Raw genomic sequence first — 27,691 nt, 5'->3', positions numbered from 1 at the left:
GAATAAAAAACCAGCAGTGAACCTAAAGTATGCAGATAATAGTGAGGTCAGTACAGAGGGGCAGATCTGTGATTGGAAATAAAGGAGTGATTATGGAGCAGACACTGATCCCACCACAGCCTCGCCCTAGCCTGCAATGGCAGCTTACAGGGAACAATAGATTGCACACACTTCGGGGGGTACTGTACCTTTAAATCGCTAGTATTCCCGCGATAATGACGTCACGTTTAAATGCCCGTGCTCTCTTTCTTATTGGCTAAAACGGTGCTAGAAGGAGGAAGGGGACCCGGGGCCCCTAGGGGCCCGATCTGCCGGCGGAGTGTCAGACTGTCAGCCGGGAGTAGGCGGCAGTTTCCGGCCTCTGCTCCAGACCCCGGTGCCGGCTTTCCCATTAGTCCCTGGGGCTACGATCAGCTGTCAGCTTGTAGCCCCGCCCTCTTCTACCTCACTCAGCCAATCACAGGCGCCGATGCTGGCAGGTGCGGGTGTTATTGTTTTGGGGTAAAGTTAAAGGCCTTAGAGACGGGAGAGGATCCCGGGCAGCCCCGGTGACAGCACACGACGCCGCCCCGGGAGCGGAGCTCCTGCCACGGCCGCTCTGCTGCGTCCACCCGGTCATTGCTGCTGGGACAGGCGGCGCCCCTGTCACTACTCGCCGGATCCCGGACACAAAGGGGCTCAGCACCCCGAGAGCGCCCACAGCGCCCCCATGCGGAGAGAGATGAACGGGGTGACCAAGAGCCGGTTTGAGGTGCGACTCCTGTACCGGGTGATCCGGGTGTTGTGAGTGATTTATGGGGGTCATGGGGTGTATGGATGATGGAGGGAGGGGGCAAGATGGTGACAGTGACCTCTGATGTGGGGGGATGGGGTAATTCTGGGGTGAGACCCCTGGCCATGACCGGTAACCGCTGAGATCATCGCCCTGATGGGTCTGACCTTAGGAAATAATTGGATCGGCTCTAAAATGTAACGGATGTTTAATAATTTCTGAGTGGCGAGGGGTCATGGCGCCGCTTATCCCAGCGCTATAACCGTGAGACGAAGCAATTCTCCGGAGCCAATTGTTTTATCGTTGGGACTGGGCGATGGATGAAGCCCAATGCGTCCGACCCGTCCCCCCACACCCTGGTAACATTAGTGTCATTCAGGCTGATGCCCCTTACTACATGCGGGACCGGGGGTCTCTGGCAGCCCCTCACATCTGCACCTTAGGGCCAGGTCATGGTTGCAGCAACCGCAATGGAAAGGACCATAAAACATTAGTAGTTCCTATTAAAATATCAAAATGGGGAAAAAAATAGAAACCCACTAGGCCGCACGTTTCGACAATCAGAGCCCATTAAGAACCTTTGTGCTCCGGTCCAGTGTATCTTTCTTTCCATTTTAGTAGGACCTAATAATGTCTTTATGACCCTTTCCGTTATGGTCTTCCTGCATTCTACCTGACTTTTGATCACATACCCACCGGACAGGTGCAGATAAAAATCCTCTGCCGTGACTCCGACCATAGACTGCAGCCTGTCCGGCGGGGTCACGCAGGGATACAGTGGAGCTTTGATTTCAGTCCACACCATGCAGCCACGACTCCACGCTGATAGATTCTTACTGTAGCAAATCATGAAGAGTGTACAGATTTTCAGTATCTGGGAATGGAAAGTATTGTCCTGACTCACTGACAAGGAACAGAGCTCCTGAAAACTGCAAATAAAGTTGCTGAAGTTTTCTCTCTAAGGGCTGGCTCGCTGTAGATTTTCTCTTGCGTGAATGGGTCCGATTATGCTAATGACATTCTGATCGATCTGTCACAGATTGCTCTGAGTGTGATCCTATTCTCTCACGTGAGAGGATCGTGGTACAGGTGCAGAGAAGACAGAGAACTTCATTTCTCCTTCTAGTCTCTCTGCAGATGTTGGACTGCACTCGGATGGCATCCGAGTGCAGTCCGATGTTTTGCAATTACCCACAGACTTATATGGGTGCACGTGATCCAATATTCTGAGCCGGCATGAGAAAATAATCGCTGAGCTGCCCTTCCCCATAGTGTAACATTGTGCCAAGTGCTATCTGATAAAACCTCGGAGAGCACTCGGCCGTGTTATACACCAGTGTGAGCAAACTATAAAACTGATAATTTTATATTTCTGATGGAGCAAAAGACTCCGAATAGAAATGCACACTTTTTTTTTTATATTTCTGTGTAGTTGACTGCAGCTCTGAAGGTCCAGGATATGTAATTCTGCCTGGGCCTGCTCTGATAATCCGGGTATAGGACTCATAGGGCGGCACTCCTACATCAGAATATTGTCACATGTCCTATGACTTGGAACAAGGGGCCTCTTGTGGACTGTAACAATGGGCGCTTGGGGAACTGCCTAAATAGCAACTCCTAGGAAATGCTCGCTGTAGCTGGAGTGTAGTAAAGGGCATTTCCTCGCATTGTGTATGCCACCAATGTCCGCGGTCGGATCGATGTGACCCTTGCTGACTACTAGAAGGAAGCAGCCGGCTCCACAAGGCTTCTGTCTGTCATACACATGATGCCGTCCTTCTCCAAATCAGCCCCCAGTGGGCACCAACTGCAGAGAGACTCGGGGTGGGCACTACAGAAGATATATGGTGTTAGATGGCGGCCATATGCTATGGAGTTTATGTTGGGGAACCCCTCTACACAAGCGAGGTTCTGTCTGTATCATGTTTGACAGGTGCGGTCCTACGAGTGTAGTGTCCTCTACATTATTGGCACAGTGGCTCGCCCATATGGGTAGGTACCGCTGCTGATCTTGGGGGTCAGGCCGATGAAACATTGATGGTCTACCCTACAGCTGGCCACACAGCTATTTCTCCTTGTGGCCCCTTTAATGTGCACGCTCATGCGCATATGGTTTATTATGGGGAGGTAAATGGCCGACCCCACTGGCAGCTGCTTATCCCCAGTAGGAATCAAGGATTGTGAAAACCTTCTTCCCTGCCAAGTACCGTCTGGGGAAATTTAGAAAGCCCCCTCATTGTGTACTGCTGCCTAGGTCATTACTCTTTATAATACAGGCACGGTTATATCAATGACTTGTATGTTCTCCTATTGCTGAACCCTGCAGGGCTGGCTGGGCCTTATAGTGCACCTCGGCCTGCTTCTTCCATTGCAATAACCTGTGTTATGGGTGGTGGCGGTACAATGGCTGCCCTGGGACGTTCGCTTTATACGCAGGCTAAAGCCCAAAATTAATTTCTGTTCGTGCCAATGATGTGTAACTTCCCTGAGAGATGTAATGATGCCGCTGGCTCGCGGGTTTGGCTGTATATTTAATTAAACCTGCCACCCCCCACCCGGCCATCAGTGTGGAGTCTGGGCCCGTGTGTCGGAGCGTTGTCACTCTACATTCAACGCAGATAGAGGATAGTGGGGGTATTATGTGAGGACGGGGGGGGGGGGTATTATGTGAGGACGGGGGGGGGGTATTATGTGAGGACGGGGGGGGTATTATGTGAGGACGGGGGGGGGGTATTATGTGAGGACGGGGGGGGGTATTATGTGAGGACTGGGGGGGGTATTATGTGAGGACGGGGGGGGTATTATGTGAGGACGGGGGGGGGGTATTATGTGAGGACGGGGGGGGGTATTATGTGAGGACGGGGGGGGGTATTATGTGAGGACGGGGGGGGGTATTATGTGAGGACGGGGGGGGGGGTATTATGTGAGGACTGGGGGGGTATTATGTGAGGACTGGGGGGGGTATTATGTGAGGACGGGGGGGGGGTATTATGTGAGGACTGGGGGGGGTATTATGTGAGGACGGGGGGGGGTATTATGTGAGGATGGGGGGGGGTATTATGTGAGGACTGGGGGGGGTATTATGTGAGGACGGGGGGGGTATTATGTGAGGACGGGGGGGGGTATTATGTGAGGACGGGGGGGGGGTATTATGTGAGGACGGGGGGGGGTATTATGTGAGGACTGGGGGGGGTATTATGTGAGGACTGGGGGGGGGGGTATTATGTGAGGACGGGGGGGGGTATTATGTGAGGACGGGGGGGGGGTATTATGTGAGGACGGGGGGGGGGTATTATGTGAGGACTGGGGGGGGTATTATGTGAGGACGGGGGGGGGGTATTATGTGAGGACGGGGGGGGGTATTATGTGAGGACGGGGGGGGGGTATTATGTGAGGACCGGGGGGGGGTATTATGTGAGGACGGGGGGGTATTATGTGAGGACTGCAGGGACATAAGCTCGTGCGTGCCCCCCGTCACCCTCACACAGGAGGAGCCCCGAGAGTTCAGCGCTTCCCCATCTACTAAGATCGCTCACATAGATGGAAGGCCGTATTCACATGGAGGCTGGAGACTTTCCTAGGAATTCTGTTTCTTGTCTATGGCTGATAACAGAGAACAATTGACTATAGACAGCAGGTATTTGCATACTGACGTGTTGACACTGAGATAAAGCGAGCAGCATTGTGTTTCTAGCTGGTATGCAAAAGTCCCAGCACCTGCGGGCCGTTCACTGTGTGTTTGCCGCCATATACGTGGCTCCAGCCGCCTCCTGTACAGGGAACGTTATCCGCTCCGACTACAGGAATAACGACATTTCTCTAGACGCCCTGCAGACTTCTATCTGCGGGGCAACCACGGGGAGCGTGACGTTCCCTGCTGGTTGTCATTGGGCCCCCTGTACAGTGGAGCGTTTCCAGTAATGGTGGTTTTCTCACTAGAATAATATCTTAACATAAACCCGTTCAGTAGATGTCCAGCGTCTGAAGCCCCCCAGCATTCTGCTCTTATGGCTGGGGGCACCTGCCACCGCTGACATTACATGGATGGGGTGCGCTTCCCTAGATGATGATGCAGCTCTCGTAGAGGGGTCTTCTTGTAGTGTGCCATTACACCCATGACCAGTCATCACTTTGGGCATCTACACCAATGTGTATGGAAACTGCTTAAAAGGCAACTCCCCCCTAACCGCAGTCTTGATCGTGTAGTGCTAAGCTCACGATTTTTCAGTTCTGAAACGTTCCCTTAAATTGGGGGGGCTTTCACATATCCGTTGGGTTGATGGGACACCAATCGCATCCTCGCTTACATCAGAACTTCTTCACAATTTAAGCTACCTATGTTTTCTTCCAGAGATTCCATAAATGCCTTATGGGGTCATTCCTGTTTATAAGCGGTTAGGGCCAAAAGACGCTCTAGGGGGGCTGCCGCTATTGTGGTCCTGGCCCATCTACTCATTCTACACTGTCATTCCTCTAAATGGCTTTCCGCCAGATAAGAGCTGCTCTCCGGCAATTAGAGGTGATCAGCCGGTTACCAGCTAAGTATTCGTTTGGTAGATTAGCAATAAGTCGAGGACAGGTGAATGGGAGTGCAATGGCAGGATCAGACTACACAAGGATTGTTGTCGTCTTACTATGGAGACACAGACTTCCACGGCAGCTGGAGATTAAACTGTAGTAATCTTTTAAAGGGTTTTATATTGATGACCGATCCTCAGGATAGCTCACAAATATCAGATTGGTGGGTGTCCACCACTAGGCACTCCCACCCATCCTCTGTTCTTGGTGCTGGCAGCAGTTGTGGAGCCGAACAGCACAGATCAGTCACCTGTGTACCAGCTGGGTACTGCCGATCCACTCGTAAAGGGCATGTGCAGTACCCAGCTGTGGCCACTTCACAGGTAATGGCGCTGTGCTGTTCAGCTCCACAGCCCCTAACATCCAGCCTGCTCTGATCGGTGGGTGTGCCAGCTGTGGGACCCCCACCAATATGAGCAGATTGTTTTGGAATCTGTAGAGCTGATGAAGGGACGTTGTAGGAAAGAGTCTGCAGACTGCTTATTGCTGAGCTGCTGTTGGTAGCTTGCCGCCACCAACCCGATCATTATGCCTCCTGAACTACCCAAGCCACCATGTGTCCCTTTATAAATCCCAGAAATATTCTACATATCAATTACTTCTGTTCACGTCCTGTAATTACACTATAATAAATGACTAGAACTCCTCAGTACTTATATTTCTCCCGTGTTACTGACCTGAATGATGCATAAGAAATAACTTCTAAGCTCGTCACTTCCTATCTTTTACAAGTGTCAGTAGCAGCTCGCGAGTCAGCAGGAGGCGCCTTACAGCGGAGTCTGAGCAGCACCCATATAGGAATAATTTTTATTTCTATAACATCAACGTATTCCGCAGCACAGAGGGGTGTAATACATAAATATAAAGCACCAGCGCCCTCTCTGGGCAGCCAGGAAACTGCAGTCCTCATTGGGTTGCACTAACCTCTGTCCTTTGGTGTTGGGCTATGACCAAGCTGTCTGGGCCATAAAAGACCGGACGAGTGTGATAGTCCAGCTGCATGCTCTAGTGGACTGGCATAATCTAGTCATGGCTGGCCTGACGGCTTCACCGGGGATGGCTCTGCAGCGTTTGTTCCTGGATTTTGTGGTTTCATGGAAGTTCTAGGAAGAATCCTTTCTTAAATTCTGTTTTAGTTGCCATCTTATGACCGGTAAAACACCTGAAAATGTTGCACAATACAAACGTCAATTGGTGCTTTGACACCGCCATAGTGGGCAGAGTTAAGGCGTGGCATGACGAAGCCCACCCATTAACCTCATCAAAAGTTTAAGTCTTGGAAAAATGGCGATCCACAAGCTGTTTTGCTGTCCATTATTGCGGCAGACCGTAAAAAATGCGGCGATACGGCTTGCAATAACGGGCCGCATAAAGAGCGGTAAGTGTAAAAGCAGCAAATGGAGCTAGCATTAAAAATAGAGCTAAGGAAATTATTACATGTAAAAAAAAATCCACAAGGAACAGAAAAAAAAAAAGAGGGGCAAACTATAATGGCATCAGTATTTACTAGACTGGGAGTGCTAATTTGCTGGATAGGTGGTGCAAAACACTTGCCATGCCCCAGGTGCTGCCAACCCACTGCCCTGACAGAAGATGTTTGGGGGTAAGAAGAACTGGGCATGTAGGATTACACCTATGGTCTGTCAGAATTTTCTTTAGAGTTTCTGTGTTTTTCAGTCTTTTATGAAACATTTGCCCTTTTGCTCCCTCCCTTCTGTTTTCTCTTATTAACCTTTTTTTATTGCTTGTTTTTCTTTCAGATGTTCTCAAACAACGATGAGGCTCTAATCAACAAGAAGCTTCCAAAGGAGCTTCTGCTTAGGTAACAAATGGCCTTTTGCTATGGAAATGTGGCTTAACATCCATTACTCTGGTCATTCTTGGCAGGACAATTGATAATGTCCTCTTTTTTTTTTATTCCCCCTCTATAGGATCTTCTCATTTTTAGATGTTGTAACCTTATGTCGATGTGCTCAAGTCTCCAGGGTAAGTGAAGACCAGTGAGGTCAATCGATCCCTTCTCACTCACCATAGCTGTCTCCAGTGATGTTTCCCTAGGTGTAGTTGGATCCCAGTAATGCCCCCAAGGATTACTCTTCTCGGATGATGTCCATAGATCCAACTTATCTCTTATTTTAGAGATAAACATCTTTAAGATCATTGATTTCTCTTTCAGGCCTGGAATGTCCTCGCGCTTGATGGAAGCAACTGGCAGCGAATTGACTTGTTTGACTTCCAGCGGGACATAGAGGTAATTAATTAATCGACTAGTTTTTCATGTTCTTTCCATCAGGTTGAATATCTTGAACCCTCCGCAATCTTTTGTTATCACTAATATGTTCCAGGGTCGCGTTGTAGAGAATATATCAAAGAGATGTGGGGGCTTCCTCCGCAAGCTCAGTTTACGTGGATGCCTTGGTGTAGGGGATAATGCTCTGAGGTATGTGCGGGACAACGTTGTGGAATGTACTGTAATAAGATGCCTTTAATACAGAGACTTGCTATATGCTATTAGGATATCACCGTGACTGACCCTATGTAGAGCGGTAGTAGAAATACATAGGTTTTTCTGAGAGTCTCAGCAGATTGTACATTGGCTTCTACCCACAAATGCCTTGGGGAGCTTACACAACGTTATTGGCCAGGTTTAGTGGTCTCGTCATTTCTTGCATCCAAATCCCCCACATTGAACGCACTCAAACTTCTGGGAATACACAGATCATCACCTTGTATGGACATTTATTTCATGTGCACATTATGCTTGTGCCCTTATTGGGCATATGCATCTGCCCCCCCCCCCCCTTTTGAGAAAAATCATTAAAAATGTTAATAAATTCCCCAAAAGCTTTTTATTTATTTTTTTTCTCTTGCTTCCAGAAACATATAGTGCATGTAGCCTTATATGACACTGTCTAGGCCCATCACTGACCTGGCAATGGCTGATTGTGAACCCCGATAATCCTTATCCTTGCTCTATACCACTGGCCTCAGCCAGCAAGAACGTAACTATGGGGGACAATTGGCTGCTTCAGGCTGGAACCTTCCTTCAATCTCTCTGGTCAGGGGTTGCCGAACTCAATGGCTTCCTGACAGTTCAGGGGAGATCGCACTTCTTCTCTCTGATTAGTGTGCAGGGTCCCCCAGCCCTGGAATTGGGCTACAAGCTCAATAGTATCTGCTACATTCCTAAATGTCTGGAAACCTTTTTTTAATTTCCAATTCTTTTCCTCTTTTTATCCTTGCAGAACATTTGCCCAGAACTGTAGGAATATTGAGGTATTAAATCTAAATGGCTGCACCAAAATCACTGACACGTGAGTAATGGTCTGTGGTGTATGGGAGGTCCTTGTAACAATGGACTTTTTGTGGGTTATCCTTTCTGGATATTCGATGAGGGAGACCTTGATTAGAAAAGGGGCATGCTTTGTTTTATTTTCTAGGAACAGCGCCACTTCTACAAATGGGCTTTGTTTGGTAATACAACTGATCCCCCCCCCCCAAGGTTAATGCAGCTTTTCAGGTTACCTCTTAATAAAAATCTTCTCCGTTCTCCAGAACGAAGGGATTTTTATTTCTCTTGTGTACTGCTCGTTCCTAAGGTAACCAGCCATTTCGTAGGTGGTCGGTCTCCTTGGCAAGGAGCAGGCTCTTTCAAGTGCTGGTCTGATACTGCGCATATTGCTGGATCCGGCCAGCCTCTGTCTTTCCACTTCTTCTCATGTGTTACAGAGGGAAAGTCGCTTCAATTAGCAGCGTCGAATAGCGCTCAGTTAGGGCTGTTGGAGAGTACTGTGAGTATTCAGGAGCACACTGCCCCCACCAGCCAGGAGGCTGAGATGTACAGAAGCGGTGGGCTCCTGAAGACAGGAACATGAGAGAACCTCTTCATTTATGGTTTCCAAAAATAATATTTCAAGACTATTCCCAACCTTATCTGGGCTCACATGTTGAAATCTTCATGGTGCCCATGTGGGCCTCATCCAGTTCATTCACTGGATTCATCAGGGTGGCATGTTGATATGACTATTTATTTTGATTTATTTTACCCATTTATATAGCGCCATTAATTCCACAGCGCTTTACAGACATTATTGGCACTGTCCCCGATGGGGCTCACTATCTAAGTCCCTATCAGTATGTCTTTGGAATGTGGGAGGAAACCGGAGAACCATGAGGAAACCCATGCAAACACGGGGAGAGCATAATAACTCATTGCAGATATTGTCCTTGGTGGGATTTGAACCCAGGACCCCAGCGCTGCAAGGATGCAGTGCTAACCACTGAGCCACCGTGCCTATACTAGTGCTTCCTGTGCTATTCAGATGACGTCTCATCAGTCATAATATTATCACCAACAGGATAGCAATGAAAGGCAACACCTGTATATACAATGGATAACACAGGATCCACCATTCACAGTAGATAATGTTTCAATTTATAATGGCCTTTGCCATTACAGACGGGTCTTGAGTGACATCCAGGTCTATTCTTTCTGATTGGTTATCGGTGACTTGTAACCTTCCATTACAATAAGCCGTCCATTTTTGTGACGCAGTGAATCCACGTGTTTGTTGAAATCAAAAGCTTGTAATAGTCTGTACAGAATAGAGTAGAAATCTTTGATCCAAGCCTTTTGCAGACGGTTTGGAACCACTGATTTCTTGTGCTTGTCCTTCCTTACAGAACCTCGTCTAGTCTCAGTAAATTTTGCTGTAAATTGAAACATTTGGACCTGGCCTCCTGCACATCCATTACCAACCTTTCCCTCAAGGCTCTCAGGTGAGCATTACCTTTACCTTTCAGGGCACACCTAATGTGCTGCTCCATCCCATGTGTGACTGGTGCTCTTTCTATACATTTGTTTGATGTGAATGATTTGTTCCATATTATTTTTATACTCTGCATGTTATTGGTTCAGTATTATAATAGCACCCAAGGGGCTGAAGGGTTAACATTGAGGCTGTTGCCTATGGGCAGTTCCTAGTATTGCAATTTATGGCAAGTGGATGGCACTGAGCTACTATGCTAGACATTGCATGTAGGTGAGAAACAGCATTTTTTTCCCCCTAATTTTAGACAACTTCTTGCAAGGAACACTAAACCTGGTAATGAATGTTGAAATGAAACCTTAATCCCCCCCCCCCCACTTGTGCCCTTCGGTGTGCAGAGCGAGTGGGAGTTTCTGCTGCAGCCAGTTGTCCCACAGCCACATGCAGGCAGAGGAGGGAGACCTGGCTGAGCTCTAAGACACACAGAAGAGTTCTTTTATTTTTCTCAGTTTTAACTTAAAATTGTGACAAATGAGCAATAGGGTCAAAGTGAAGGATGACTTTGAGAGAGGAATTGCCGGTGTTTGTATTTATTCACTGGTAGTGTAATAGAGAGGAGATATATGTGTCACTGCGCTTAATGAGATGAAATCAGAGTATTTTCCTCCAGCACACCACGTGGTGTGAGGGTTAAGTTAAGGTTGCATAATGGGCTGGTTTTAGTGGACCTTCATAGATGGGAGGGAGGAGGTCCACCATGTCTCCACATGCAGAGCTGACAGGACCTGTGTGATGTCATGATCATGTGATCAGTCACATGGTCTTGGGTCTAAATAGCTGGGCTCTAAAGGCAGTCTTTGGTCATCAAGATTTGAGAGAGGAGTCTCCAGTGGTTCTTGTGTCTGGCGAAGGAGACTGAACCAGTGTTGCTTCAGAGTGGGATGTAACATGGACACACACACACACACACACACACACACACACACACACACACACACACACACACATTAAGTCACTACTTCCATATGTTCAGTTTGTCTGATTTTTGAGTAAAATGTAAATCGCTCTTTTATTCTATAAACTACTGACAACATGTCTCTGAATTTCCAAGCAATACATTTTGTATTTATTTTCAGAAATGAGAAATGGTTAAAACAATGCAGTGCTTGCAGACCTCAAATAATGCTAAGAAAACAAGTTCATAATCATTTAGAAACAACAATACTAATGTTTTAACTCCGGAAGAGTCCAGAAATCAATATTTTGTGGAATAACCATGACTTTTAATCGCCGCTTTCATGCGTCTTGGCATGCTTTCCACCAGTCTTTCACACTGCTTCTGGGTGACCTTATGCCACTCCTAGTTAAAAAATGTAAGCAGTTCTTCTTTGATGGCTTGTGACTATCCATCTTCCTCTTGATTACATTCCAGAGGTTTTCAGTGGGGTTCAGGTCTGGAGATTGGGCTGGCCATGACAGGGATTTGATGTGGTGGTCCTTCATCCACACATTGATTGACCTAGCTGTGTGTCATGGCGCATTGTCCTGCTGGAAAAACCAGTCTTCAGAGTTGGGGAACATTGCCTGAGGAGAAGGAATCAACTGTTTTTCCAGGATAACCTTGTATGCGGCTTGATTCATACATCCTTCGCAAAGATTAACCTGCCCAAGTCCAGCCTTGCTGAAGCATCCCCAGATCATCGATCCTCCTCCTCCAAACTTCACAGTGGGTGCAAGACACTGTGGCTTGTACGCTTCTCCAGGTCTCCCGTCTAACCATTAGACGACCAGGTGTTGGACAAAGCTGAAAATTAGACTCATCAGAGAAGATTACCTTACTCCAGTCCCCTATGGTCCAATCCTTATGGTCTTTGGCAAACTTCAGCCTGGCTCTCCTTTTGCTTCTCATTGATGAAAGGCTTTTTTCTACCTTTACATGACTTGAGCACTGCCTCTAGGAGCCTGTTATGAACTGTTCTTGCCATGCACTTCACCCCAGTTGCCATTTGCCGTTCCTTTTGTAGGTCACTTGATGTCATCCTGCGGTTGCTGAGTGACATTCAAATAAGATGACGGTCATCTCGGTCAGTGGAGAGTCGTTTTCGCACTCTGCTGTCCCCAATGTCTGTTGCTTGACCTCGATGTTATGGACTGCCATCTTAGAAATTTTAAGGATGGGAGGCAACATGATGCTCACTGTATCCCTCTGCTAGTAAAGCCAGAATTGAGCCCTTCTTTTCCTCACTCAAGACTTTTCTTTTCAACTCCTTTGGCATGGTTAAAAGTCATTTTTTCATTCCTATTACTTTTGGGATATTACTAGCACTTGTTTTGCCATCCAGCTTGTACTTTTGCAAAAGGATTGTGAACACCACAGCAGGTTTTTTTTTTTTTTTTTTTTTTTTTCTTTATACTTTCCTTCGTTAAATAAGATTTGGTTCAGGTGATCACCTAATCAGAAGCACATTAAGTAGAATGAGGTGTACTCTGGTTGGAATTCAACTGACACTGGAATGGAATGGCTGTCAGACATGTAGAGAAGCTGATTTTTATAAAACTGTGCAGTGTTCTCTTAATAAATAAATATATATATATATATATATATATATATATATATATATATATATATATATATATATATATATAAAATTATTTATTACACACAGTGGGTACGGAAAGATTCAGACCCCTTTTAAATTTTTCACTCTTTCATTGCAGCCATTTGGAAAACTCAAAAAAGTTCACTTTTTTTTTCTCATTAATGTACACTCTGCACCCCATCTTGACTGGGAAAAAAAAAACAATGTAGAAATTTTTGCAAATTTATTACAAAAGAAAAACAGAAATATCACATGGTCATAAGTATTCAGACCCTTTGCTCAGTATTGAGTGGAAACACCCTTTTGACCTAGTACAGCCATGAGTCTTCTACAGCCAGTCAAGAATGGTCAGAAGTATTTCTGCGTTCCACGCTTGCGCACTACTCACTTTATTTAGCGGTCACGTGACCGGAACGGATCACTATATATACCGGACTGAGGCCCGGATTAGGCCACGCCCCCTGAGGAAGTGACATCTTGTGTATGCGAAACACGTGTCGGGGTAGGTGGCCTGGGTCAGGATGGGACTTCTGGACACTTGTGGGTAATTACCTCTTACAAAAAATTGTGGGAGATAAACTTTATATTGTGTACATGAAGTGGTATAGTGTTTGGTGGATATGCGGTAGTCACAGCACTGAAAATTTCAATCCACTTTTTCACTGTATTGGTTGGCACATGTTTTTCCATTTTGGAATGATATGGAATCCGTATGCAATGATATTATTCACTTGCATGTGTCATAATTTTACCCTGTCTTGTATCCTTTGGTCCTCTCTAACCTATGGATTTAGTCACAAGATTGACAATAAACCCATGTAACTTGTGTGATAGGTATTTTTTTTATGCATTTTTGTATAGTCTGTTAATAAATTACATAATTTTTTGATACAACTTTGGCAACATATACTCATTGTTTCTCCTTGCTTGCATTGTTATATTTGAGTCGCCATATAAAATGGGTATTTAATTAAGGACCCTTGCTGTTACATTTATTTGCAAGAATGGTCACAGAGTTGTTCTGAAGCCACTCCTTTGTTCTTTTAGCGTTGTGCTTAGGGTCACTGCCTTCTTGAAAGCTGAACCTTTGGCCAATTCTGAGGTCCTGAACACTCTGGAAGAGGTTATCATCCAGGATATCTCTGTACCTGGCCGCATTCATGTTTCTGTCAATGGGACTGTTGGGATTGTATTAGGCAGGTGATGAGCAGTGCCTGGTTTTCTCCACACATACCGCTTAGAATTATCACAAAAAAGTTCTATCTTCGTCTCGTCAGACGAGATAATCTTATTTCTCTTATTCTGTCGTGTGTGGGTTGTGTTTTTTTTTTTTTTTTTTGTGCAAACTCTATGCGGGCTTATGTTTTGCACTGAGGAGAGGCTGCAATGTTGTGGAACCTTCTCCCATCTCCCTACTGCATCTGTGGAGCTCGGCCACAGTGATCTTGGGGTTCTTCTTTACCTCTCTCACCAAGACTCTTCTCCCACGATTGCTCAGTTTGGCTGGATGGCCAGGTCTATGAAGACTTCTGATGGTCCCAAACGTCTTCCATATAAGGATTCTGGAGGCCACTGTGCTCTTAGGAACCTTGAGTACTGCAGAAATTCTTTTGTAGCCTTGGCCAGATCTGTGCCTTGCCACAATTCTGTCTGAGCTCCTTGGTCAGTTCCTTTGACCCCATTATCCTCATTTGGTCTGACATGCACTGTGAGCTGTGATGTGTTAAATAGGACTTGATTTGTAAAGGCACGCACCTATCAGTGTAATTAAACACAGCTGGATAGTTCAGTTTTTCTTTTTGACTCTGCAAACACTTATACATTTCTGTTTTTTAGTCAAGATGGGGTGCAGCATGTACAGTAATGAGAAAATGATCTTTTGAATTTACCATGTGGCTGCAATGAAACAAAGAGTGAAATTCAAAAGGGGTCTGAATACATACAGTGGGTAGGGAAAGTATGAGCATCTGTATGACATGCGTATGTAATTGTAATTTAAAGCTAGTTTACAAACCTAATCAATCTTATAACTATAGATAGACGATAGAAATATACTCACACATCTAACAGAGGAATGTAGTGGAGGATGGGGTTAAACCAAAGTAAGAAGTAAGGGAATTATCACATACTCCAAAACCTAGCATTAGACACAGATAAACCCACCAAATGCCTTCTATAATAACCAACAGCCTCCAGCCATGCAGCATAAGCTAACTCTGACAGTGAGTGCTAGCCAGGACTCAGTTTATGTAGGTGATGGGAGTGGCTAACAGTGCACAGCTGAGAGTATAAAGCTCCAGGAGCTCTCCACAGAACAGATTAACCTCTGCACTGCCATAGGTTCAAATCCTTTGAATAGGACTAAAAGAAAAAAAGATAAGAAATAATTAAAAAAAATCACTACTTTTTTTTTTTGTTCCCCCATTAAAAATATTTTAAAAAATAACACTTATACATATTTGGTGTTGCTATGTACTGTCCAAAAAAAGCATTCTTTCACACCGCTTAACTGACCAAAAAAAGAGACCGTGGAAACTTGGAAAATGGCGACACAAGAAAAATGTTTGGTTTATTTTTTTTTTACTGCACATTGAATGCCACAAAAAGAAAATCCAATATAACAATTACTGAATTGTTTGTTTTTTTTCTATAATTTTTGCCAATCTTTGAGAATTTTTCTGTTTTCCATCATATAAAATGGATTGTCCTGTTTTTGTTTTTTTTCCGCTTGACAGTGAGGGCTGTCCCCTTCTGGAGCAGCTGAATATCTCTTGGTGTGATCAGATCAGCAAGGACGGTATCCAAGCTCTGGTAAAGGGCTGTGGGGGGCTGCGGTTTCTATCCCTCAAGGGTTGCACTCAGGTATGATTTTTTTTTATTTTATTTTTTATTTTTTCTTCCCTGCGTTTTGATTCGGGGTGTAATCAATTAAAAACATCATTTAATGGTAATATTCCTTTTAAAGGGGTTGTCTGGTCTTAATGAGAAGTCTGCAGTTGCTTTGTTTGACTGCAGACTTGTGAAACTTCCCAGCAAATGCTCTGTGCGCTGCGGGGTTTCGCCATTGTCCTCCCAGGGAAGGGCGGTCAATTATGAGATATGCATACTCCTGGGCAGAACCTGTCTAGTGGGCACAGCCTCGCTCAATACATTGCAAATTTTAGACTGTACAACCCCTTTAAGATTAAAAAAAAAAATTGTAGATGCTCCATTGACTTATGGAGATGCTGCCGGGGAGGTTGGGTGGTCCGGAGCCGCATTTATAAAGTTTCAGCGTCTGACAATTGCCCTCCAGCATCCCCGCCAGAACTGTTACATATCCTGCATAAATCTACAATGTAGCAAACTAATAAACTGGACTTGCAAATTTGTCTTAATTGTCCATGTTATTGGGATAAACACACAGACCATGGGGTTTTAATAGCGATCACCAAACTTTTCATGTTGAACTGGACACCCCACGTAATCGTAGCTGCAGTGCAAAAAAATACAATATATATTAGGATAGGACCTTGGAGATGGGAATACCCCTTTAACTAAAGTTAGCTCATGAGGTGCCAAATATTTGCAGATTTTTTTTATTTTTTTATTTTGTTTTTCTTTAGTTGTGACTCTCCATAGCGGATATATTGACAATAAAATATTTTGCACCTCATTAGTTAACTTTAGTTAAAGGGGTATTCCCATCTCCAAGATCCCAATATGTAGTAGTAATATTATTAGAAAATGCCTCCAATTAGCATATCACACGTACTATACTACATTTCTATGTCGCTTTCTCCATGTAGAGCATTTCAGTATCTTGGGTTTCCATGGTTACGTCAACTCAGTGTCAGTTAGTTGCTGTGGTTGTGGATACCTAAGCTAGTGCAATGCTTAGTGCACTGAGTAAGTGACATAGCTTATCAGAAGAACTATACTACATTTTTAATTGGACATACTTGCTAATATGCTATATTTATTATTAGTACACCTGCTACATATTGGGATAGGATGTTGGAGATGGGAATACCCCTTTAAGTCCAAGTGGGTGTTCTTAGATATTTTTCTCTGTGGGTGTGTACTTCTGATCCTTTATGACTCTGACCAATCATAAGCAGACAGCAACATGGACGTGCAGAAGGACCTGTGATATCAGGGTCACATGACCAGAGACCACAGTTCCTGCCAGCTGGCGTGTGCTGCCTTAATAAACACGGTAGTTATATTACACGGCACAGAAGTCCTGGGAATATTAGCTGGAGATAATGGCTCCACGCTTGGCGGAATTGAAAACAAAAACTTTATTCTTCTCTGCTGTCAGTTATATGATGTCCAATTCAACATGAAAAATGTGGTGTCTGGTCCCCTGCCGCCATTTATACCACTCCTGAGGGGGGGCTGAACCAGGTTTTAGCTTTGTGTCTGGAGGAGGCAGACCTCCCGGCTTTTCCCCAGTGGGGAGGGAAATCGCATGCACGCTCCATCACGTCATGGCAGGTGGCAAGTATAATTCTTGGCAGACTGGTCAGGGCGCCAGATCAGGTTCCTTCTGATCCTCTCGCCATGGGGTAGTGCAGTTGCGCTTGATAAGAAATTTGCTTTGCAATATTGGTGTCTTAACTTCAATCCAGCTAAGGACAACATTGGCACAAACCCCGAATAGCCTGCAAGTAGACCGGGTCCCTCCTACTGCTCCAGCACTCTGGCACTTGTTTGTTTCATCCACACAGTTTTAAGGTTGAGCTCTCTGACTCAGGTTTGGACAGTTGTTCTTATAGTTTCTCCTAAGCTTGTCAGTGATAGTTTGCAGGTACAGGCCCTGCTCCTGCCTTTCTCTACCAGCTAAGGCTGGTTTCACATTAGCTTTTGTGTGCACAGCGTTTGATCCGCATGCGTACATATATTTAACCCCTTAATGACCGGAGCTTTTTTCAGTTTTGCATTTTCGTTTTTTGCTCCACTTCTTCCCAGAGCCATAACGTTTTTATTTTTCCGTCAATATGACCATGTGAGGGCTTATTTTTTTGCACGCTGAGCTGGTGTTTTTAAGAATACTATTTATGTGCAGATACGATAATTTGATTGCCCGTTATTGCATTTTAATGCAATGTTGCGGCGACCAAAAAACTTAATTCTGGCGTTTCGAATCTTTTTCCCACTATGCTGTTTAGCGATCAGGTTAATCCTTCTTCTTTTTTTTTTTTTTTTTTTTTTGTATTTTGGCATGCTTCAGTAGCCAACATGGGAGACTAGAAGCATCAACAACTTGATCAGCTCTGCTACATATAGGCGATGAGCAGATTGCCTATATGTGGCAGAATTACAGCATTGCTATGAGCGCCGACCACCGGGTGGCGCTCATAGCAATGCCTCATCAACAACCATAGAGGTCTCGATCACGTGACTGGGGTCGGCATTGCGCGTATCTCCGGCCCGGCGGCCGAAAGCGCTGGTTAAATGCCGCTTTCGTTCCAGAAAAGGACAGATATCTGAATACAACCTCTGCAGTACTCTATAGAGGATGGATCAAAACAGCCCGAGACAAAGCTGAACAAATCTCATGGAAAGAGACCAAAAACCTTGCACAAACCCTGGGTAACATTGCCCATATAAAAACTTCAAGGGAATAAAAGAAAATCCTGTCTTGAGGCCCAGAGAAATGGATCACACCCATAGACATTAAGGCTATGTGCACATGTTGCGGATTTTGCTGCGGATCCGGTTGTTCCCAGCATACATGCAAGTTGTTTTGGTTTTTTTTTTTCTTTATTCCATGTACCATCTTAAGCGGGAGTCACACATAGCAATCTCGCTAGCGACATCGCTGCTGAGTCACAACTTTTGTGACGTAACAGCGATCCCACCAGCGAGATCGCTGTGTGTGACAGCGATCAGCGAGCGGCCCCCCTGCCGGTATCGCTGATCGCTGTAAGAAACCTCTGGACATTTTTTTGGTCGCTGGCCAGCACGCATCGCTGCGCGTGACAGGCGGGAGACCAGCGATCAGCTGTAAAAAAAATAGAATTAAAATAGAAAATATTGTTATTTTCACCTTCCGACGTCCCGTTCAGCCATCCCGCCTCTCTCCACGCTCCGGTCCCAGTGATCCTTTGCACGAATGACCGCGAGACTTCGCGCTCCCGCGAGACCGTGACGTCTCGTGGTCATTCTCGCAAAGGATCACTGGGACCGGAGCGTGGAGAGAGGCGGGATGGCTGCGCGGGACGTCGGAAGGTGAGAATAACAATATTTTCTATTTTAATTCTATTTTTTACAGGGATGGCAAGCGATGCCGGGCGCTCGGCATCGCTGTGCTGATCGCTGGTGAGGCTGTCTCTGTGACAGCTCACCAGTGATCCTGACACCTTGATATCGGTGTCGGTATCGCTGGTAAGTCGCTATGTGTGACTCCAGCTTTACTCCGTGATACAAGTTCACAAGCATTTTGGGTAACATCGTTATTGTTCTTTGGTCAATTCGTGGCTCTCCAACGGTGATCACTCTATCCCAGGGTGACACTAGCCACTCTCTTCTTCCAAAACTATTATTGGTTCTATAACAGATGGGCTCTCCTGCAACTTATTGGTTAAAGTCATATGGCCTCTACCGTAATCCACTCAAACAAAATAGGAAGCACACTGTAGCACCATAGCATGCTAACATGAAATGTGAAAAATGAATTGCATTACTGCAGTAGAAATTTGAAACATTTGAGACAGCTTAGCGCATAAAATGGCCAAGGGTGGGTTATTCACAGCTCTTGAATGTAAGTCTTATATGTGGATAATAATTTTGCATGTCTCCTTCTGTCTCCTGTGTAGCTAGAAGATGAAGCTCTTAAGTACATTGGATCACACTGTCCAGAGCTTGTCACATTAAATCTACAGGCGTGTTCAGTAAGTGGACTTGAGACTCAAAGGTTGTATGTGTAATTTTCATTGTCTGCTAGATAACTTGAAGAATCTCCCAAATAAAGTATCTAAGTGTCAGTGAGGAGCCATCTAATTTTATTGGGTATGGATGGGTAAGTCTCAGCCACTGGAGTAAGGTGAAGCTATTGGTCTTCAATGTAAAAATCTAACTTTTTTATGACTTTATTAGTACTTGTCCCCTAATATAGAGCAAAGGTGCCTTCTGAGGCCCCCTCAGGTTCCTGGATCCAGCCGCATCTTCTGCACTTTCAGTATAGTCACACACCTTGTCTGGGCCACATACAGTTATTTATACTCCTCAACATAGAAATGGCAACACCAAGTAATAAAAGTTGCAGAATTATTTAAATCAAAGGATCAATGGACATGTTTATGATGGAATAAATGGAAACAAAATTTTCAAAACTTCTTGATTATTCAGTGTCGAGTATGCGTGCCACGCACAGAATTCCCTTCACTTACACGCCTTTGCTGCTATTGATTAGGTTATTAATGGTTGTTTGAGGAATGTTCTTCCATGCAGAATGCACTTGGGCACACAAATCGGCAAAATCCGCTGCTGGCAGCTCCTTTTGCAATTGCCGATCAATGACTTCTCAGACACCGTAGGCCAAGGTAGCAGGTTTAAGCCACGCACATTAGTACAAGTAATAACCTGGCTTTGTCTTCAGGGACACTTTTCAGAAATGGCTGTACAACTGGTACCAAGCCATGTAAGTGAGTATTTCTGCGCAGGTTGCTCATACTCCAGATCTATATATATAAAAATGAATGTGTGCCACGCCCACTCGACAGCCCCACCCAAGCACTAAGACTCTTTCATTACACCAGAGCTGTTTAAAAGAAGCTGAGCTGTGATTGGTTGCTATGAGCAACAGTTTTTCCACTCCACAACACCTCAGCAGACACTGACCGGGTGGGAGAAGTCTAGCATCCCTGGGAACATAAGCTCCCAACCAGAGAGCACATGACAGAAATAACACCGGTGACTCTGACTGGTGGGATATTAGGGGTAGTAGTCTGGTGGCTCTGACTGGTGGGATATTAGGGGGTGTAGTCCGGTGGCTCTCGCTGACGGGATGATGTGGGATATTGTAGTGGGCGGGGCTCCACACTCAGCTTTATATATAGATATAATCATTATGATTTGTTATAATGAACCGTAGTTAGTTACTATGCCTGGGCAGTGCCGGGCTCTTCAGCTAGTACTGAATAAATGAAGATGGTTTGACATTTTTGTTCCATTTTTTTTTTTTTCATTATTTGCATGTCATTAACATATCTATAAGTCTTGTGATTTCCATAATTCCATGACTTTTCCTTCTTGGTGTTGGAATTTCAATGTTGAGTGTAGATTCCGATTGAACTAGTCACACACAAGAAATGACCATGCTGAAATCTCAATTAGATTCTCCTTTTAATCACATCGTTGTTAAATATGCGATAATCACAGCAAAAGCAATCATTGGGTTGGACACCTTTTTATGCAGGTCTGATAAATATGGGAGTACCTGATGTCCTCGACCAGTGATCTCCAATATGTTGATTGCCAGCTTTTAGAAAACTGCTATTCCCATCAATTCCAAACAGCTGGATGCTGGAATTCTACGTTTTGCAAAAGCTGGAGAGCCACAGGTTGGAGACTGATGATCTGAACCATTTAAGCTTGTTGGTGATTATTGCTTTGATATCAGACATTACCGGTTGGGTAAATGCAGCCTAATGTAGGGTCCCTTAAAGGGGTTTTTCAATGCTGACATACATTTAACGGTTTTAAAAGAATAAATGGAGACGTACTCTCATTCGAGCGTCCCCACAGATACCGCACAGGTGGCTATGGAGATCTGCGCCTGCTACAGAAGCGACTTTTTTTTGTATTGAAGTTTCAGGTCCTGTGACTTCTGGGTGGAGCAGACCTCTGGGTGTGAGCTGGATCTGTGGGGGGGGGGCTCTTCAGCAGGTTTGATATTGAGTTACTTAGATTTTTAGGGTTCCTTCTATTCACCTCCCTGTCTATAACCTATCTGAGTCTGTCTGATAACCCCACTCTCTGGTACACCTGATTCTCACATCCCTGCCCACTCGCATGGGCCCAAGCCACGGCAGCGCTGCTTTTAGCTCATGTCCCAGCTCTCACTGCCTCTGTCCCAGCAGCAAATAACGGATGACGGTCTCATCACGATTTGCCGTGGATGCCACAAGCTGCAATCTCTCTGTGCCTCCGGCTGCTCCAACATCACAGACTCCATTCTTAATGCACTGGGACAGAACTGCCCCCGGCTCAGGTAACGGGCAGGGTTGAATGGTATATACAGTTACTGAGGCAGAAATGTATATATTCCCCCCCCCCTCTATCCCATATAAACCAATACTATTATTATTATTATTTATTGTTATAGCGCCATTTATTCCATGGCGCTTTACATGTGAATGCACTTTACTTGCACCATTCAGGGATAAATTGATAAATTTGACTTATTTAAGCGGTAGGACATAATGAATGGAATAAATAATATTTCTAATAAAATACTGCTCTTTGTCTAAATGAAATTATTTGAATAGAAAATAATTTTCTCAGGGTCTTAAAGGGTAGTCCAGGGCTTAAATGTTGAAGATCTATCAAATTTATGGAGGTCTATTAGCACTGAACAGTTTACAGGTACGCAGTGGCCCAAAATAAATTGTGTGCAGAGCAGGGACACTACAGGTCCATACACTTTATAGTGGCTACTCCCTCAGCTAAGCTCCATACACTTCAGTAGGAACTAAGCTGCAGTACCTGGAATGGCCACTACAATGTGTATGGAGCTGTGGTTTTCCTGCTCTGTACACTATTTGCCTTTGGCTAGCAAGGGGAAATCGTACACCGTCAATTATTGATTACCGAAGACCCTTCACGTTCAGATAGATCTCTACACTTCAGAACCTTGATTTTAGAATTCAAGGGTTTGTTCAGTAATATATATAGATTTTTTTTTTTTTTTTTTTTTTTTTTTTTTTATTGGTGGTCTGTCCTCGGATTGGTCATCAATATCAGATCGGTGGGGAACCCCCACCAATCAGCCGACTTTGGTTCCGGCGGAAGCAGAAGGGCACATCTCTGCCAACTGTATAGTGTCTGCAGTGAAGTACTGTAGATCCAGTCCTTCAAATAGAGGTGCGTGTGCAGTACCCGCCTGTGGCCACTATACAGTTGATGGCGCTATACTGTTCCACTCAGATACAGATCACATCTAGCCGACGCTAATATTGTGAACAGCTGATTGGTGGCAGTGCCAGGTGTCTCGCTCCCACGGATCTGATATTGATAACCTACCCTAAGGATTAAATCGTCAATCTAAAAGTAGTGGACAACCCCTTTTTAAAGTTCTTTTTCTTCCAACTTACTCAGGTGTATTATGTACACTAGAATAGTTTTCTCCTTTTGTATTCTATTATCAGTAGGGGACAGTTATGCTTTACCTGGCCGTTGCCGTGTGACTGAGCGCTTCCGGCTGACTTCTAGAACAGCTGATCGTTACGTGCCGGGTGTTGCACCCCCGCCCATCAGACGTTGATGACCTGACCTTGTGCATAGGTCCATGCCTTTGCTGCTGGTCTTGACCAGTTTGATGAATTTTTTTTCTTAAAAATCTTGCTAAAAAATTCCTGATGTGCAGGCATTAACGAATCCCCAAGTAAATCTGATACGTAGAGGAGGTATTAAATGATCCTGAACCCAGAAAAATGACTCTGTAACCAATTACAGTAATATCATGGGTAAAGTTTAGCTTCTCCTCATTAGTGACCTCCTTCAGTTTCCACCATTGTGTTCTCAGTGTAATCACTGAGGATTCTGAGAACTGTGGGGCTTGCACTAAAAGTAAATTTATGTAGGTATAACAGACCTATGAACATTACATTTATGATAACAGAAATCCAATATTGTACTTGGCGATGAATGTTGTCTATATTACATACAAATAATGTTCCTTTTTTTTTTTTTTTCTTGCAGAATACTTGAAGTAGCTCGATGTTCACAGCTGACAGATCTGGGGTTCACCACTCTAGCAAAAGTAAGGCTGGTGATTTCTGCTACTGCATTCATATTGTTGGTCTTACCTGCTTTGTTTTCTATGTCATTACATCATCTAGGATGGGGAATAATATATTTTTTACTTGTCAAAATGCAATTGGGGGAAATGGTGACCGATCAGATGATGACACTCCATGTATACAATGACCATAGTAAAGTCTTACGGTGCTGTGTGTGCCGGTAGGATACTGGGATAGTGTGAGTGTGATCCGCAGCAGGGTTCCCCATGGGGCAGCACGCACGCTAGGGAGATATACAGACATTAGTCAGTTTATCCTTTTGTGGCATCTGGTAAATGAGCTCTATTGCAGGCAAAGGCATCCGTACTAGGTAAACCATTAATGTGTTACTCTGCTGTAGCTTTGAGCTGGATCTAAGTTGGGTTGGTTGCTTTGCACTACAGTATAACCCATTTGCTTGGGGTTGTGAGACAGCCGGTCCATAGCAATCTGTCTGACTCAACCCAAGGTCATATTGTCATGAAGTTGAGAAACATTTGATAGCACTAAGACCTTCTCTTTTTTTTTTTTCTTTTTTTTTTTTTTTTTTTTTTTTTTTTTTTTTTTTTCCCCACCCCACTTCCTAGAACTGCCATGAGTTGGAGAAGATGGATCTTGAGGAGTGTGTACAGGTGAGCTGTCACCTGCCTGACACTGTGGGGATTGTAAAACCTTGGGTTTCTGTGTAGATGCGTGTTTAAAAAAAATAAAAATACTAACATCCCCACTGTTCTGCTGCAGATCACAGACAGCACTCTCATCCAGCTCTCCATACACTGTCCACGGCTGCAGGTGTTGGTAAGTATTACTTGTAAACGTGTCTGAACCCAGCAGCATACACTCCAAATTATTAGTCTTTCTATGGAAGTCTTGAGTACGAAGCCAAAATATATCACACAGGTATGTATTATTCATTATTGGTGTTGTATCTAAAAGTGACATTTTGGCACTTTTTGACTATCTAGTACAGCACAGACAATTGATAAGGAATAATGTAGAGGCTCTTATATATGCCTTGTACAGTTGATTTGCCATTTTTGAGTTGTCATTTTATGCACTGTAAAGTTCTGCAGAATATGTTGGCGTTGTAGCAATAAAATATATTCATTCTTCCCCTCTGATATGGTTTTCCCTAAAGCAGGATACACTTCCCATGATGCTAATTCAAACAGAAATACCCATTTAACAACAATGTTGGTGCAATAGGCAGAAACTCAAAAACAAATAATATAAATCAAGCGATAATAGTGTAATTAGCCCATAAAAAATGCTTTTATTTTATACTATGTTAAAACAAGGCAATCAGAATTGATTTAATAAGACAACTAAAATAGAGGCTGCTGTCCTTAGGCAGAGACATTAAACACTTACAAATGTTGGTAGCAATTCACAAAATTCCAGGTATTGATTTGGATATCGTAGCCTAGACTAATGATTCCATCCTTCCAGTATACATATTTCATATAAATGCATGGTAGACCCTTAATAAAAGAAAAGACTTGCATGAAGTGACCGCTGTTTGTTTCTCTCCACTGCCCCAATGCACGTTTCGATGTTCTCTTTATCCGGAGGCTTGGGTTGGGGAGGGAGTGGACATCATTAAACAAAAAAAAAAAGCTTAGCTATCAGTGTGCTTACCAAAGAGGTGTGTTAGTCACATGCGTCTCAGTTTGTGTATCTCGTGACATGTCTGGTTAATTTACATGATTGGTAAGTTTGGGCCAGGGAATCCTCCTTATTTCCCATGATGCCTCCAAGCTTTGCGGAGGGGAAATTTTATCATATAGACATAAGTGATAGGTCAGTTATTGCTATCCCCTGACACACCGAAAATTCCAGTGTTTTTTTTTTTTTTTTCTTTTTATTAGATGCGGCTTTGGCCTTCCTCTCTGTCTTCTGCTTGTGATGGGTTTCTCTCTGTCAGCTCTTATAAGCAGGAGAGACGGGCTGAATTTACATCTCGTAGAAATACACAGAATGCTGTGGACTAATTTTCTGACATGGCAAGAGAGCTGTGATCATCTAGACAAATTCATAAAATGTTTGAGGGCATTTATATCAACGAGAATGGTGAGGAAGCGTTTGAGGGCTGTCAAAAAGGATTAGATAGGTCATTATGGCAGTCCATCATCCGCAGATAGTGAGAGATTGATCCCTCTACACGAGGGTTTGTACAGAACTGGTGGTCACTGGGATTACACACGCACAAAATATTATGAGACTAGTCTTTGACTGACAGGTCTCTCCATACACAAACACATGATTCATGCTGTTTCATATTGCTGCATGTGGTCTGTCATGAGAAAGCTAATAAATAAATCCTATCCAAATCAAGCCAGACGTGCACTGGGGGCATGTCAGTGCAGTTACATTGTTTCTTCCATTGCCACTCCCCCAGTGTCCTAGTAGCCTAATTTGCATATGACTTCTATACTAGATTCCCATTGCCCGTACATTGGATCTCTATGTATGTAAAAAAAAAAAGTTACCAATGTTCCCTTTAAAGGGTTTCTTTTTAAATGGGTGAGTGTGGACACCAGTACCTGTGCATTATGACTGTCTTCAGCGATCTTACCCTGTTGATAGGTTCTATCTGTTTATGGGACAACCTTTTTCTGAGCACCCAAGTTCAATTGTTGTACTGGGAGCATTCGTGTGTAGCTTCATATATAAAGGGGAGTCCATTACTGCTGTCTTTCTGCACACAGAGCCTATCCCACTGCGAGTTAATAACAGATGATGGGATCCGTCACCTGGGCAATGGAGCCTGTGCCCATGATCGCCTGGAGGTCATCGAGTTAGACAATTGTCCTCTAATTACCGATGCATCCCTTGAGCACCTCAAAAGCTGCCAGAGTTTGGAACGTATTGAGTTGTATGACTGCCAACAAATATCAAGGGCTGGCATCAAGAGGCTGCGGGTGAGCGTAAAAGTTTTTTTATTATTTACTTTTTATTTTTGGGACACTTTACTGTTCACTACTCTCCTAATGTATTTTGTACCCACCTTCTTCTTCCAGACACATCTCCCCAACATCAAAGTCCATGCCTACTTTGCTCCAGTCACACCCCCTCCTTCAGTAGGGGGCAGCAGGCAACGGTTCTGCAGATGCTGTGCCATCCTATGAGAAGAGACACACGTTGGGTCTCCTCCCACCACACCTGTCTGGGTTTAGAGGTGGACTCATTCAAAGGACAATGCACCAGCTTACTGAGGTGATGGTGGGTGGAGGTGAGACTTCCCTCCCATATGTAAGACGCACATGCCCACTACAGACAAGGCAGGGTCCGCAACCCACACAAGTTCGTGTTTTGTTTTTTTTTTTTGTTTTGTTTTTTTATTTTCTTGTTACGTTATTCAGACTGGTGGAAATTTGAAGAGAGGAAGGTAACACTCCAGGATATTACCCCCTCAACAAACGAACGGGAGGATATTTACAATATTGTGGTCTGGACCTATGACCTTTTTAGGCCCTATCCACCTAGTCCTCTCATGTTAATGGGCAACCTTATAAGAATGGGGGAGGGGGCATCTGTAATTTTTGGTGGGAGAAGGTATCTACCCTTCTGTATGGCTCTGATTTGCGTTAGGACCTGGTTTTCCCCTTGCTGTAGTTCCAGAGGAGACAATGTGGACTCAGGAGCAATGATAAATATTCAAGGACCTTAACAATCTAATTGCTCCAGCTCTGACTTCCATATCTAACCCTGGCACTGCAACAGGGAAGCAGCTGCGGGCAACCACCATGGACCCTTCTTGCCCTCCCCCAGGTTGCTCATGTTAGACTTTCTTGAATCATGATAATGCATTCCCCAACAAATGAAATGGAAATTTAAAAAACAAAGTTACAAGAAATGAGTTATATATTATATATAAATAGCCTTTGTACAATATAATTTTAATGATATGATGGGATGCTCCCTTCTCACGCTCGCGTGGATGTGATAATGATGCCAATTACAGAAGTAAAAGTGGAAACAGAA

At 44.3% G+C, this 27,691-nt stretch overlaps 1 protein-coding gene across 2 annotated transcripts; it reads left to right on the top strand.

Annotated features, from left to right (window-relative positions):
• Nucleotides 1–297: 297 nt before the first annotated feature.
• Nucleotides 298–27,691, top strand: FBXL20 (F-box and leucine rich repeat protein 20). 2 transcript variants are annotated; one of them, XM_073572550.1, is made up of 15 exons: nt 298–751; nt 7,111–7,172; nt 7,282–7,336; nt 7,527–7,601; nt 7,696–7,790; nt 8,596–8,664; nt 10,034–10,129; nt 15,455–15,581; nt 19,523–19,597; nt 21,785–21,918; nt 23,628–23,688; nt 24,295–24,339; nt 24,449–24,505; nt 26,416–26,628; nt 26,728–27,691. In XM_073572550.1, the coding sequence occupies exons 1-15, from the start codon at nt 710–712 to the stop codon at nt 26,833–26,835; spliced, it is 1,314 nt and encodes a 437-aa protein (XP_073428651.1). In that variant the 5' UTR covers nt 298–709; the 3' UTR covers nt 26,836–27,691. The 2 variants fall into 2 exon arrangements, with proteins under 2 accessions (XP_073428651.1, XP_073428652.1); XM_073572551.1 differs by having other exon boundaries at nt 299–751; nt 21,788–21,918.

This window comes from Dendrobates tinctorius, unplaced genomic scaffold, assembly GCF_039654945.1.
Source record: "Dendrobates tinctorius isolate UK_male_01 unplaced genomic scaffold, ASM3965494v1 ptg000032l, whole genome shotgun sequence".
NCBI classification, from domain to species: domain Eukaryota; kingdom Metazoa; phylum Chordata; class Amphibia; order Anura; family Dendrobatidae; genus Dendrobates; species Dendrobates tinctorius.
The sequence above is the reverse complement of the archived record's forward strand: the minus strand, read 5'-3'. Positions and strand labels throughout refer to the sequence as shown.

What these genes read in the sequence shown, in the direction of transcription:
- FBXL20 (XM_073572550.1), top strand. Translation starts at nt 710, where the DNA reads ATGCGGAGAGAGATGAACGGGGTGACCAAGAGCCGGTTTGAG. An exon ending in TGACCAAGAGCCGGTTTGAG is followed by an intron (nt 752 to 7,110) that starts GTGCGACTCCTG and finishes TTTTTCTTTCAG; the next exon opens with ATGTTCTCAAACAACGATGA. An exon ending in CTGGCATCAAGAGGCTGCGG is followed by an intron (nt 26,629 to 26,727) that starts GTGAGCGTAAAA and finishes TTCTTCTTCCAG; the next exon opens with ACACATCTCCCCAACATCAA.